Genomic DNA, 12155 nt, shown 5'->3' on the forward strand with positions numbered 1-12155 from the left:
AGGCTGCCACTTTGTCTCCTTCTTCACTCCTGTCAAATTTGAATGAAAAACCATGAACTATAGTTCACGGTCAATTTTCGATGAAAAACCGTGAATTATAGTTCACGGTCAATTTTGAATGAAAAACCGTGAATTATAGTTCACGGTCAATTTTGATTGAAAAACCGTGAACTATAGTTCACGGTCAATTTTGATTGAAAAACCGTGAACTATAGTTCACGGTCAATTTTGAATGAAAAACCGTGAATTATAGTTCACGGTCAATTTTGGATAGAAAACCATGAACTACAGTTCACGGTCAATTTTTGATGAAAAACCGTGAATTATAGTTCACGGTCAAATTTTGATGAAAAACCGTGAATTATAGTTCACGGTCAATTTTTGATGAAAAACCGTGAATTATAGTTCACGGTCAATTTTGAATGAAAAACCGTGAACTATAGTTCACGGTCAATTTTGATTGAAAAACCGTGAACTATATAGTTCACGGTCAATTTTGGATGAAAAACCGTGAATTATATGTAGTTCACGGTTGCCTACCTCGGCGATCTCCAAATAAACGCCCTAGATCTTACCTTGTTTATCGCTTGTCGACGGGCGAGAACAGCTCACACGTCCAGTGGAAGAACGCCGAGCGTCAAGAAATTTCCGAATTGGACTTTTTTTTCAACGAGAGACGTAGACACGAGCCAAAACCGCCGAAAAAGACTTCAAAACGTGCCTAGCGAACGCGAGAACATCAGCTAGACTAATTCGAGCGTCGTACCCGTTCTATTCGCCGCAAGAACGCAGAGAAGCAACGGCATGGCATCATGCAGGGATCGAATAACGTAACGTGCGCTTTTTCCACTTTCTCTATCAAATACCCGTCCTATAATAATAATAATACGTATACCTTTCGACCACGTACTAGAAAAATAATAACTTGCTGTTCAAATTGTATTTTCTGGGTCACAGAAGGGAGGGGGAGTCGAGAAAAAAAGCGTACGCTACTCTACTGACTTCTATAGGGAGATGTACCGGCAGCTCCTAAAGGTTTATCACTTCCTTTCGTATCTTGATCCATGTCAAATTCTCGAGCCTTGAGCCTGTAGAATCGAGTGCCAACTGGAAGCTTAAACCGGTTGTTTTTCTAAACAAATCCACCCCTCCCATTTTTTTGAATTAATTAATTAATATAGGCTCAAACCTTTTTGCATTGGCAATATTCTCTTTCTGTGACGTAAGCGAGTATCTGGGCCCTTTTTTCGGCTCCAGTACCGATTCCCAGTTTCTCAAACGAATCAGGATGCAGGAAATAGAGCACGCCCCCTACCGTATAAGTAATGAAAGCGTCGCGCTCCGACGAAAAAACAAACAAAGCCAAATCACCAACACGAAAACTAAAACACCCAAAATTATAACTATAGATTCAATAAATTAAAATCGCTTACTCGATCAAAGCCAATTTGGGTCTCGGCTTTCCCGTGGTTGCCCTGGGCAACGAATAAGACACTCCATTCAGAGCCAAAATCTTCAACATTTCATCAATATGTTTTTCGAGTTCCTGATGTTTAATCTCCATTTCCTGTTCGCGTCGAAGAAGTCTCTCTTCGAAGAGCTCCTTCGCTTTCTCCGCGAGATCGACGCTACGCTTCATCTCCTTCATATCCCGTTCACTCTCCATCAATTTTTTAACGACGTCATCATCGGCGGGGGGCGTGGCTCCGTCTCGAACAACGTCTTCAAATATTTCCGATTTTTGCATGGTCATTAGTGACGTCATCTCTGCTTCGCTTGTTTCCAGCTTCTTTTCAACGCCTTCTTTGTCTCGCTTTGCGTCCTCTAAATCCACTAAAGCGTCGCTTAGTTTTCCCTCGAGACTAATCAATTTTTCGTCACGTGATTTTTCTTCTTTTTCCATAAAGGCAAGTTGTTCTTTGAGTCGAGATATCTCGCTCTGAGATTCCTCTAAAATATTCTTTTCTTTTTTGAGCAATTTTGTGCTGGTTGTCACGTGCTCTTCTTCAATTCTCAAAATTTCGTCGTTTTTTTCTGTGAGCGTTTTTTCTAATTTCTCTAATTTCGATTTCGTTTCGGCGACTTCTGACGTCATTTCCTTAATTTTTTCTTCACTTCGAATTTTAATTTTTAATATTTCGTCGTCTTTTTGAGCCAGAACCTTCTCCAAATTCCCCATTTTTAATTTTACCTCATCTACTTCCGCTTTAGATTGTGACGTAATCATTTGAATTTTTTCATCACTTTCAAATTTTGCTTGATTTTCCTCTTGAACTTTCTTCTCCATTTCCTTCAAACGATTTTCAAATTGCTTTCTCTGCTCAACAATCAAACGATCTTTTTCCTGATTTTCCGCCTGTAAAAGTGACACTTGTTTCAAGCTCAATTCATCAACACTTTCAACGCCACTATCTGGGTAATAGACAGCCAAAGAGGAGACGTTCGAAGAAGAAGAAGAAAATAGATGATTTGATTCTACAGGCATCAAATCCTTTAGCTGATCAAAATAAGATTGATTAATTAGCCGGACATCTGCTCCACAAAAACGCGGCAAATCCATCTAGAAAATAAATAAATAAATAAATAAATAAATGAGATCGAGTCGACTTACGGCAAATCTTGAAGGCAAATCCGAAATTCCCACAAATAGAGTCTGTATAAAGTGTTTGCCTAAAAGAAAGACTCATAATCTATATTAGAAATCGTATGTTTATACCTAGTTCGTCTCTGAAGTCTTCCCGTCTCTTTACTTCGTCCGTACGAGCCTTTGAAGCGACTCCAGACACTCCAGAAGCCCACTAAGGAATCATTAATTATTATTCATTATTTATTATTATTTGTACTTTTAAAAATTGTTCGTTGAATTGCTTTTGTCTGATCACTTCTCCCACGGATTTCAAATAGAGAATTGGAGTTCGATTTATTTCCATGACAACTTCAATCCTAATAGAATTAATTAATTAATTAATTGAGAAATAGAATTCTGATTGTGAACCTTTGTCTCGAGATTTTGACGTTTTCCAATTGGAGAACAACACGACTGTCACATTCGCAAATTTTCTTCTGCATTGCCATGAGCCAATGCATTCGCTTGTGTAAATTAATAGACAACTCCTTCTTAGCATTACCAAACCTCAACTTGCTCTGCCTACAAAAAACAATAAATAAATAACTAATTAATTATAAAATCTCTTGCCTCAATCGTTGATAATTCTCAGCTAAACCCGGAAGCTGCGCTTCATGTGCTGCACAGAGGTCAGGAAGTATTGAGAGATCTCTTAGAGCAGCTGCCCTTTCGCCGTTCTTTCTCCATCCCTGTGCTATGTCCGACTGCTCTCGTTCCACAATGAAAATTTGTTTCAATTGCAATTCGAGTTGCTCAAACCGTTCGTTCAATCCAGACACTTCTTTCATAGCCGGATTATCCAGCATTCCTTTGGGGAAAAATTCAAAATATATACATATATAACCCATATTATAGGAATTTATTTTTTACCTGTAATCAATTCAGCTTGTTTCATTGTTTCTTTGAGAGTTTCTTCCGTCACGTGATTCAACGTGGATTGACAAATCAAGGATAAGTTTTCAATGGAAGATTTTGTGTCCTAAGGTAAGAGTCACGCGATTCTTTAACTAATTAATTATTTAATTACGTGTTTTGATATCCAATCAAGAAGAGTCAACGAATTTTCTCCACATTCCAATTCTTCTTCCAAATTTTCATTTTCCGTTGATCCAATCAGAGACGCTGGAAGAGGAATTTTCCTCAGTAATTCAATCGTAAATTGAAATCTAAAAGAGCCAAAAGTATAAATCCACGCGAAAAAATTCCAATTTAATTTCTCAAACTTGTCTATTTCCTCAACGTAACCCGACTTCATCTCCAAAAACTTTCTAAATTTAGCGCAAAAAGTCGACATCCTCTGCCCAAATAATCTATAAATAAATAAATGCATATTTAAATTTGGGCCTAGTCTTTTATCTTACATCCCCGTCTTTTCTAAATTCGCTAAAGCCGCATCCCATCCCATTTTCTGCATGCGCTGATCTCTCAATAAATCAGAGCATGCCTTTGAAAGTTTTGCACTCTCGCGATAAATCATCTATAATAATTATTTATTTCGAAAATTTTTTTTCTCGGGGTCTGCTAACTTGAGCCAATTGTATTCGTTCGCGTAATGTCTCCTGACAGGATCGCATCTTTTTCGTCGCGTTAAGACGACTAAGTAAGTTCCCGTCTAAAAAATTCTCCAAATTCGAGAATTAATAGGAAATTTTTCTCCGTATCTACCTGATTCGATTCGAGATGAGAGTACGAGCGAATCGCCTGAAGCCAATTCGATTGCGGACTTGTCGTAGAGAAATAGGGGACTCGTTTCCTAAAGGGGCCCCACCCCCGGATTCAACGTCTATTCGCTGAATTCACGCGTTTGACTTACTGTTCCCGTGTTGTAACTAGCTACTTTGGCGTCGCTATCCAAAACCAAGCCTTGGGAAGTTAAGAGAACCTGTTTCTCAACGGAAATTCGAACTTCCTCAGCCAAAGCGAGTTGGAGTTGAAATACGCTGGCAAAACACGCCAAAATAGCTTCGATAGCGTAGCGAAAAGCAATCTCTTACTCTCCCATGGCATGTTTGATGTCCAGTTGGACCAAATGGCCCGGGTTTACAAGAAAAATCGTCAGCATTCGCTTTCGATGGGCTCCAAGTCGACTTGAAGTACACTAAACGTGGTTCGGGACGATGTCGCAAGTTGCCAAGTGACGTCAGACCATTGCAAGGCAGTTCTAAACGAGATATGCGCGATCAACACTTTAATGACGTCACGATGACTCAGGGGCGTGTACCCGATCTTTTAATAGGTTTTGCGTAATTCGTGGACCTCCCGGATAGGGGCGGAGTTTCGTTATAGCCATGAATTCGACTCCAGAGCCTTCAGCTCCTGATAAGAAAAGAGCTGCAAAGGAATTCAAAGCCAAGGCAAAATACAATTCAAATAGATATCTCGTTTTCACATAAATTCAAGGTGGTAAAAGTCATTGACGATGAGGGAGATAGAGACGCGCTATTTGAAGCACTGCGTGATTACCAGGGGTAGGAGCAAAGTGATAAATCCAAGCTACAACATCAAGTGGGCGTTTTCTTAGAACGTGGGCAATCGACTCGCTGATGACAACACTGGAGCAAATTCTAAACGAGCCAAATCGTCTTCAGTTATACAGCGTAATTCGGTAAGGACACAAAAGTGGACTCAAAGTGACCGGGGGTACTGTACATACTCAGGGACTTGATCCCGCCTCGAGATCAAGAAGCGTTCGACGAATTAGCACCGGTTGTTCCGAGGTGCCGCCGCCCACCGCGCATTTTATGGCACTCGCTCTATAGATCCTAATCTAGTGGCGTCATTCGAAAAGTTCACGTATCTCACAACGGACACGAGCCTTTGGGATTTACGGTCACCGGAGGAATGGAATACAAGTTGGGTTTCTATGTTACGGACGTGCAACAGCCCTCAAAGGCGTCAGCTGCAGGGATAATGGTATACAGTACTCTGGGCTATGTTTAGGAACGCCCTATACTTTGTTTTCTAGACTGGGGACTGCCTTATTAGCCTCAATGGTTGCGATATATCAAGTCTGACTCACAAGGAAGTCATTCAGTTTATAAAGAATAAAAGAGAATTGGCTCTCTATTTGAAAAGTAGCAATTTCGCGAAACGATATAGGGAATTATTCAATATAACGATTCTTTAGCTGGGGGACTAATACCAGAACAAGGGTAAAAGGGAGTCCAATCTATTTTATCTATTCAATATTCCATGCAGGTCAAAGGATGAACCAATCAGCTGGAAAACTCTAAAGAAGGATGACGTACAAACGAAGGAACGCAAGGTAAATTAACTAAGTCCATGCGAAGGAGAAAAGACTTTTTATTAATTAATAGAATTCTGTCGTTCGCGAAATGCACGCACGTGATCCCACGGCCCTAGGAACGGACGAACGACGCGTTCAAATGCACGTGGAATCGGGAAAACCAATTGGATGCAGGTAAGGGGAGAAAAGAACTTGAAGGACAACCATACTATCTATCTATCTATTGAACTTAGCCTACGAGGTGGAATACAACATAAAATGGGAATATTTGTAGCTGACGTACAGCCGGGAACACTGGCTGATAAAGTCGGTCTACAGGTTATTAGATGGGATCATTAATTATGTGCGTAACCCTCTTCTGTTTTTATAGAATGGTGATCAAATACTTTCCGTCAATGACATCAGTTTTCTTCGAATAGCGCACGCACAGGTAAAATTTAAAAATAATTTTTTTGGAGAGGAAGTGGACTATTTTCTCGTAGGCAATCGCCGTTATAAAATCAAGCCCATTTCTAATCATGACCGTAAAATCGCCTAAGGTATCATCCGGGTCCCACGTCAATTATAATTGAATTTGACTATTTTTAGCATACAAAACCGCGAGAACCGGCAGAACCTCTTAATCCCAATATAACATTTGGTCTTCCTGATCAACAAAAGAGAAAAGAAAAAGAAAAAGAAGAAGAACCGCTTTCTTTACCGCCCATAAAGAAAGCGGCTCCTGGACTGGCTTTAGGATCAGGTACAGAAATAATTAAAATACAGTTATTTATTATATTATTCTATTTTTAGGATTTTCTGCTGAAGCTTTTCCTGATTTGGATAACGTTGATTTTTCTAAGCATTACGGTTCAGTCCGGGAAAGTATCTATTCACTGGGATCAGACGATTACGATCACGTGAGTACAGCAGAAGTCGAAAGGAGAAGAATCAGCAGAAAATCATCAGCAGCGAGCATGCGCAGAGTCACCCAAAACGTAGACAAAAAATCGCAATAAAAATAAAATTAAAATTGATTATGTTAGTTTGATGAGGAAATTCTCAATGGACGAGAAGCTCAAGAGTATCACATCCTCAAAGTCAATAAATAATTTGGGGATGTCACGTGTGAATTATGGTTATTTTTCCACTAGATGGGACCCCTGGGAATTAGTATCGAAGGCGGAAAAGATCGAGGGGGCCCAGTGAAAATACATTCACTCGATCCGGATGGAATTATAGCGCAACAAAGTAACTAAAATTAAAAAACCCGTATGAAACCTTAATAAATGATTTTTCTCCTCAAGGCACGATTCTTCCGGGTATGGAGATTCTCAAAATCAATGAACACAGTCTCGTTCACGTGACCCACGAAGAAGCCGTAGCCATTCTCAAGGAAACAGAAGAAAATGACGAGGTGAATAAAATCAAATTCTAAATTTCAATCTATTGCTAATTGACGCGTACACGTAGGACGAAATTGACGTGACGATTGCCACATCAAATATAGAACATTAATAGTTAATTTTAATTTTTTTACCAGTACAATGATTTGGCAAGATATCCACTCACCGTACCAAACCAACTGCTTGACTTATTCGCCGACGATTCCTTCTCAGGACGCGCGAGAGCCTAAAAAATAAATTATTAATAATCAATTAATCTTATAATATTTATTGACTGTTTTGTTTTCTTCCATGTCGGCTAGATCCGGTTCCGGGAGGTATTCCGGGTCATTCTTCGGTTCGGATTCGAATTGATTTGGACGCGAATCGTAGGAGAGAGTCATCTAAATTCAATTTTAATTAAATAATCACGTGATTATGTATCTTCGAGTGAGCACTTCTTCGCCCGTTTGCTTTCGAATGACTTGCTCCGCGTGCATGATCTTACTCGACGAAATCGCTTCACACAAAGCCTATAATAAATAATAAATAGTCACGTGATCCCATCTCAGATAATTAATAGTCACGTGATTATTTTTCAAATATTTAATTACTTAATTAATTAATAGTCACGTGATTATATAATTAATTGTTTCTCTTACGCTTGGTTTGACTTCTTTCTTTGCTCTCACTGTGCATCGCTTCTTTGCCATGTTGAAAGTAAAGCTGATTACGCCGGAAACGGAGAGCAATTTTTCCTCAGCAATTCGACGACACGTCTAAAATAAATAATAAATAAATAAATAAATATTTATTTATTTATTTTTGCGGACTGACTTCGTCCATGAGTCCCTTGACTTGGAGAACGTATTGCTTAACTTTTTTTATCGACGAAGCAATAGCTCCGTCAGATGGGCACAATTTCGTGTGAACTGCTGATGCTAAGTCTCGCGTTCTTTTCGCCGATTTTTCGCTGGACACCACCCACGATAATTATTTCAATTACGATTCTAGACCGGTCTTACCTTTTCATAATCGTTTGGAGACTGATTACCATTCCCAATTCCGTTTTCATGGCGTTGTGATTGGTCGGAGTCTTTGCGAGTAAATACAGAGCCTAGATGCCTTCGAATTGGTCGTTTATTGCAGCGAATAGTAAAATCGAACCTCCAGTGCCGTGTTGACGACTTTCTCGTCATCGTTGTCGAGGAAAAGAACGAGACTTTGAAGGCTGCTTTGATCCTGGACGAAAATGTCTTCGATTTTCGCCTCCGAGGGCGCGTTCTTACCTTCGCGATGGTCGATCGGTTGCGCGGATCGGCGGCGAGCTCGCGAAGATGCTGTACGACGGAGAGAACGTCCATTCTTCGCTTCGGGTGCCGTTACACTTCTTCAAACGTCTGCTGCGTCTACGATTGGACGATGACGGAGCCACGTGACAAATCGCCGCGTAACGATTCGTCGCTTCCAGTCACGTGAAGACGCGTTCAAACAACCGAAGGGAAAGGAAGCATCGCGATGGGAATCGTGGAATCACTTCGAACGCTCTTCAGTTACTTTGGAATTGAAATTGACGACGTAAGTTTGGCCGCGGAACCATTTTCGACGCAAACGCTATAATTTAGAACTTTCGCTTGCGTTTCGAACGTCGCACGGGCTCCTATCGAAGTCTTGTGCGCTACATCGCTTCCTACTTACCATTGTCATCTATTCAGCGCCCATTCATCCACGTAAAACAACGATTTCGTGCAATTTTCGACTCCTAAACTCCCCCGTATTAGATACCACGCCCCCTTCACCCACAAATCGACGAAGAAGTCTCAATCGTCTACGCGAATGGCTTTACGGCCGACGATTGCCGCGATATCGAAGTCGAAGAAACAGACGACGACAGCGCGTCGATCGTAAGCGACGCTCTTCTCTCCCTAAGTCGATTTTCGCCGACGCCTTCGACGATGACGGAAAATCCGGAATCTTTGGCCAAGATAAGCGCTCTCGAAGAAGAACTCGTACGCCTTCGCGAACAAATCGCCGGAATTATTATCCAAAATCGAGATACGGAGGAAGAATTATCCGTATCCGGGACAATGGGAGCTCCGCCCCCGCCCCCTCCTCCTCCCCCTCCCATACAAACACCCACTCCTCTAGTCCCATTATCCGAAATTATAAGAAAAAATAAAGAGAATAAGGTGGAAAGGGAAGAGGAACGCGATCGAGTTCCGGGACTTCCAAACATGGCCCAAGTGCTCAAGGGCTTAGACAAAGTGAAACTACGAAGCGTAGCAAGGTAATTCAATTAAATAAATTTAATTAAATAATTTACCTAATTTAATTAGATCACCCGGTGGTACTCCACTGAGACAAAAGCCACGAGAGAGCGAAGCCTTAGATCCCGCATCTCTCATAGCCGCAGCTCTAAAGAAAAAATTTGCACATCGATTTAAACACCAAGACTCATCATCCCCGGATAAGGAAAATTCTCTAACGAGCCCCTTTGCTTCACCTACGATTCCACCGGTAATTCAATAACCCGGAAGTAGCTCTTCTCATATATTTTTTCCTTCTCAGTTTGGTCCTCATCTACTCAAACCGGCAGCTCAACGTAAATCGTTCGGAGACAACGTCTCGTCGTCATCGCCGTCAAATGTTCTAAAAACTGTCAATTGAAACTGTAGCATGCTTCCTAATAAAAATTTATGTTATGGAAATATCTTAGATTTTTCCAATAAACCTCGATCAATTTTTTCCACCCGTTCATTATTAATAAAAAAAGCAAGAGTATCAATCAGCCTTTTCAGCCTTTTTCTCATTATCCCAATCGCCTCCCCAAGCGTCTCCGCCCTCGTCCCAGCTAATTAAATCGGGAGATGGAGGACTGGGGGCACTACTACTAACTTTCGCCGCCGATTTTTTCTTCTTTTTCTTCTTCTTCTTCGTCTTTTCTTGGGGTTTCTCTTCCGGTTTGGACACCCATTCTTCATTGGCCCAGCTCTCGCTTTCCCACGTGTCTAGATCGAGTTTTTCTTTTCCATCTGGAGCGACAACTTCCTCCTCTTTCTCCTCTTTCTCCTCCTCTTCTTCTTCTTCTTCTTCTTTAGCGCCGTTTGTTTCATTCCAGCTACCCCAGTCGTCTTCGTCTCCAAAATTCATCAAATCCGCTTGAGGCTCCTCTTCCTCCTCCTCTTCCTCTTCCTCTTCATCTTCTTCCTCTTCTTCTTCGTTGGGATGATCGTTGGGATTGTCACTAAAGATGTCTTTAAAATTAGAAGCCACCTATGCATAAATCAATACATATAATTAATTAATTAGGATTTTTTGTTTGCCTTTGTTGCCCATGAGGAAACTGATGTTGATACGTTTTCAAATAATTTTCCTTCTTTCATCTTTTGTTTTGTAGGCTGAACGACTTTCTCTTTCATTTTCTCCTTCAATTCTGTCGCTTTTGCTGCCGTTGGTTTGAACACCTTTTCATTCATTTTCGTTCCAAGTTTTTGAGCCTGAAATTTTAGCAAAAGAGTCCCAATAAGGATTCCAAAAAATAATAGAAGACTTCTACTTTTTCCGAGGCTTTTGTAGCGAATTTTTGGGCCCCAACTGTAAAAGAACTCCACCCCTATAAAATAAAATAAAATAAAAAGACGCATTTTTTAATACTTACAGATTGAAGAGAAGACCAAGCATTGTCAAAAAACTCATCTAATCAATAAATCAATACTAATTACTTATTTAATTAATACACACCTGTAGACGTTGTCTTAGATTCCGATTCAAAAGGCGTATTTCCAAAACCAGTGTACTTTCCTCCCTGACTCGGCGGCAATTCCCTAAAAAAGAAAAAAAACAATCTCCATAGCAACTAAACCTACACATCATAATCCTACTCCGATCTCGAAGCATTTTGCTCAAGCCTTTGAGAGAAAAAATCGTCCCTATGACGAGCAATTTCATCTCTATAAATAAATAAAAAATTATTTATCATCTATACATAGGGTGTATATATAGTGATACTTTGTAAATCCTGTCGCCTCAGCCAAGTCAGCCCCCGATTCCTTCTTACGTCTCCCTGTTCCAAGATTCATAGCCGAAGTGCTGCTCACTCTAAAAGCTTTCCAATTCTGAGCTGATGACGTTTCAATAGACCAAGATCGACCATCCGAAAGAGTCTCAATCTAAAGAATAAAGTGACTCCTAGTCATTTTTTTCTTCTTCTGACCTTATCTCTATATAGAGCCGCTGCCTTTGTGTTGTATTTCTCTTCGATGCTCATTCCGGGTTTTATGTCCGGTTGCGAGTCGAAAAACGCTTTCAATTTGGCGTTACCGCCCACCTGGAGTCGAAAAATGTAGGGGTTCTTTGGAGAGTTTTTGTTCTTTGCCTTCATTTTTTCTACTTCCGTTTCCTTCCATTTGTCCATTGTCGTCGATCGAACGAAACTGCGATCGCCGCGAATCGTTTTCGCGGCGAAATTCTAATGTTTTCTTCTTACCTTATGTGTACGCCGAGGCCGCGATGCTTTCCCGAGCATTCTAGGCATATGAAAATGCCGTATTTGACCGAAACCCATTGGGGATTCGACGTTCCGCACTCGAAGCACGCCTAAAACGATTTCGATCGCCTTCCCTATAACATCGACGGGATAGTTCTTCACGTTGTTGTTGTCTCGAGCGCGTAGGCTCTTGAGAACGGCTCTCGTTTCGGCGGAGGCCATTTTCTTATACGGGCTGCTTCGCGGTGGACGTCATCTGACGGTCGGTTGACGTCACCAAACGTCGTGCTTTTCTTTTCGAAGGACGACTTGTACCTAAAAGTTAACGTAGTTGTTCAGTCGAGCCACGTTCTCTCCGCCATCTTTTTTCGATGCGAAGGCGTGATAGTTATGTAATCAATAACCAAAACCGGTATTCAAACCGGTTTTCGA

At 40.9% G+C, this 12155-nt stretch overlaps 5 protein-coding genes across 5 annotated transcripts; 2 read left to right on the top strand and 3 right to left on the bottom strand.

The window, feature by feature from the left end:
• Nucleotides 1–821: 821 nt before the first annotated feature.
• LOC136197304 (RB1-inducible coiled-coil protein 1-like) lies at nt 822–4787 on the bottom strand. Its single transcript, XM_065987040.1, has 16 exons — nt 4621–4787; nt 4440–4566; nt 4292–4379; nt 4153–4238; nt 3988–4103; nt 3850–3936; nt 3654–3792; nt 3497–3605; nt 3197–3434; nt 2996–3148; nt 2844–2943; nt 2717–2798; nt 2612–2670; nt 1434–2560; nt 1190–1382; nt 822–1132 (listed from the first exon to the last, which is right to left on the bottom strand). Exons 1-16 carry the CDS (start codon nt 4686–4688, stop codon nt 995–997), a joined length of 2910 nt encoding a protein of 969 aa, XP_065843112.1. The 5' UTR covers nt 4689–4787; the 3' UTR covers nt 822–994.
• A 79-nt stretch (nt 4788–4866) lies between these two features.
• On the top strand, nt 4867–7437 carry LOC136197307 (harmonin-like). Its single transcript, XM_065987043.1, has 18 exons — nt 4867–4980; nt 5027–5094; nt 5148–5231; nt 5284–5343; nt 5398–5539; nt 5592–5700; nt 5754–5778; nt 5825–5891; nt 5944–6047; nt 6107–6191; nt 6244–6303; nt 6356–6412; nt 6462–6615; nt 6666–6850; nt 6899–6952; nt 7007–7103; nt 7160–7269; nt 7326–7437. Exons 1-18 carry the CDS (start codon nt 4915–4917, stop codon nt 7368–7370), a joined length of 1572 nt encoding a protein of 523 aa, XP_065843115.1. The 5' UTR covers nt 4867–4914; the 3' UTR covers nt 7371–7437.
• On the bottom strand, nt 7263–9317 carry LOC136197313 (armadillo repeat-containing protein 1-like). Its single transcript, XM_065987049.1, has 9 exons — nt 8936–9317; nt 8527–8851; nt 8405–8479; nt 8263–8354; nt 8075–8210; nt 7900–8016; nt 7696–7770; nt 7534–7641; nt 7263–7484 (listed from the first exon to the last, which is right to left on the bottom strand). The coding sequence occupies exons 2-9, from the start codon at nt 8599–8601 to the stop codon at nt 7389–7391; spliced, it is 774 nt and encodes a 257-aa protein (XP_065843121.1). The 5' UTR covers nt 8602–8851; nt 8936–9317; the 3' UTR covers nt 7263–7388.
• Nucleotides 8691–10017, top strand: LOC136197311 (mitochondrial fission regulator 2-like). Its single transcript, XM_065987046.1, has 5 exons — nt 8691–8815; nt 8863–8967; nt 9019–9524; nt 9574–9754; nt 9806–10017. Exons 1-5 carry the CDS (start codon nt 8756–8758, stop codon nt 9902–9904), a joined length of 951 nt encoding a protein of 316 aa, XP_065843118.1. The 5' UTR covers nt 8691–8755; the 3' UTR covers nt 9905–10017.
• On the bottom strand, nt 9931–12029 carry LOC136197309 (ADP-ribosylation factor GTPase-activating protein 1-like). The gene is made up of 11 exons (XM_065987044.1): nt 11886–12029; nt 11724–11833; nt 11613–11670; nt 11451–11564; nt 11246–11406; nt 11119–11187; nt 10979–11061; nt 10896–10933; nt 10794–10850; nt 10561–10734; nt 9931–10510 (listed from the first exon to the last, which is right to left on the bottom strand). The coding sequence occupies exons 1-11, from the start codon at nt 11943–11945 to the stop codon at nt 10019–10021; spliced, it is 1416 nt and encodes a 471-aa protein (XP_065843116.1). The 5' UTR covers nt 11946–12029; the 3' UTR covers nt 9931–10018.
• Between the last annotated feature and the right edge of the window lie 126 nt (nt 12030–12155).

The sequence above is a fragment of the Oscarella lobularis genome, chromosome 17, assembly GCF_947507565.1.
Source record: "Oscarella lobularis chromosome 17, ooOscLobu1.1, whole genome shotgun sequence".
Classification (NCBI taxonomy): domain Eukaryota; kingdom Metazoa; phylum Porifera; class Homoscleromorpha; order Homosclerophorida; family Oscarellidae; genus Oscarella; species Oscarella lobularis.

Excerpts from the sequence above, each read along its gene's own strand:
- LOC136197313 (XM_065987049.1), bottom strand. The coding sequence starts at position 8,601 with ATGGACGTTCTCTCCGTCGTACAGCATCTTCGCGAGCTCGCCGCCGAT. Across the intron at positions 8,017-8,074 it reads TCAAGGGACTCATGGACGAA|ACGTGTCGTCGAATTGCTGA; the intron begins GTCAGTCCGCAA and ends TATTTATTTTAG. Across the intron at positions 7,642-7,695 it reads GAAAGCAAACGGGCGAAGAA|ATGACTCTCTCCTACGATTC; the intron begins GTGCTCACTCGA and ends AATTGAATTTAG.
- LOC136197304 (XM_065987040.1), bottom strand. The coding sequence starts at position 4,688 with ATGCTGACGATTTTTCTTGTAAACCCGGGCCATTTGGTCCAACTGGAC. Across the intron at positions 3,937-3,987 it reads AATTTAGAAAAGACGGGGAT|ATTATTTGGGCAGAGGATGT; the intron begins GTAAGATAAAAG and ends ATTTATTTATAG. Across the intron at positions 3,793-3,849 it reads TACGTTGAGGAAATAGACAA|ATTTCAATTTACGATTGAAT; the intron begins GTTTGAGAAATT and ends TGGCTCTTTTAG.
- LOC136197311 (XM_065987046.1), top strand. The coding sequence starts at position 8,756 with ATGGGAATCGTGGAATCACTTCGAACGCTCTTCAGTTACTTTGGAATT. Across the intron at positions 9,525-9,573 it reads AAACTACGAAGCGTAGCAAG|ATCACCCGGTGGTACTCCAC; the intron begins GTAATTCAATTA and ends TAATTTAATTAG. Across the intron at positions 9,755-9,805 it reads CTTCACCTACGATTCCACCG|TTTGGTCCTCATCTACTCAA; the intron begins GTAATTCAATAA and ends TTTCCTTCTCAG.
- LOC136197309 (XM_065987044.1), bottom strand. The coding sequence starts at position 11,945 with ATGGCCTCCGCCGAAACGAGAGCCGTTCTCAAGAGCCTACGCGCTCGA. Across the intron at positions 11,671-11,723 it reads GGCCTCGGCGTACACATAAG|TTTCGTTCGATCGACGACAA; the intron begins GTAAGAAGAAAA and ends CGGCGATCGCAG. Across the intron at positions 11,407-11,450 it reads CGGCTCTATATAGAGATAAG|ATTGAGACTCTTTCGGATGG; the intron begins GTCAGAAGAAGA and ends TTTATTCTTTAG.
- LOC136197307 (XM_065987043.1), top strand. The coding sequence starts at position 4,915 with ATGAATTCGACTCCAGAGCCTTCAGCTCCTGATAAGAAAAGAGCTGCA. Across the intron at positions 5,701-5,753 it reads ATTGGCTCTCTATTTGAAAA|CTGGGGGACTAATACCAGAA; the intron begins GTAGCAATTTCG and ends ACGATTCTTTAG. Across the intron at positions 6,304-6,355 it reads TTCGAATAGCGCACGCACAG|GCAATCGCCGTTATAAAATC; the intron begins GTAAAATTTAAA and ends ATTTTCTCGTAG.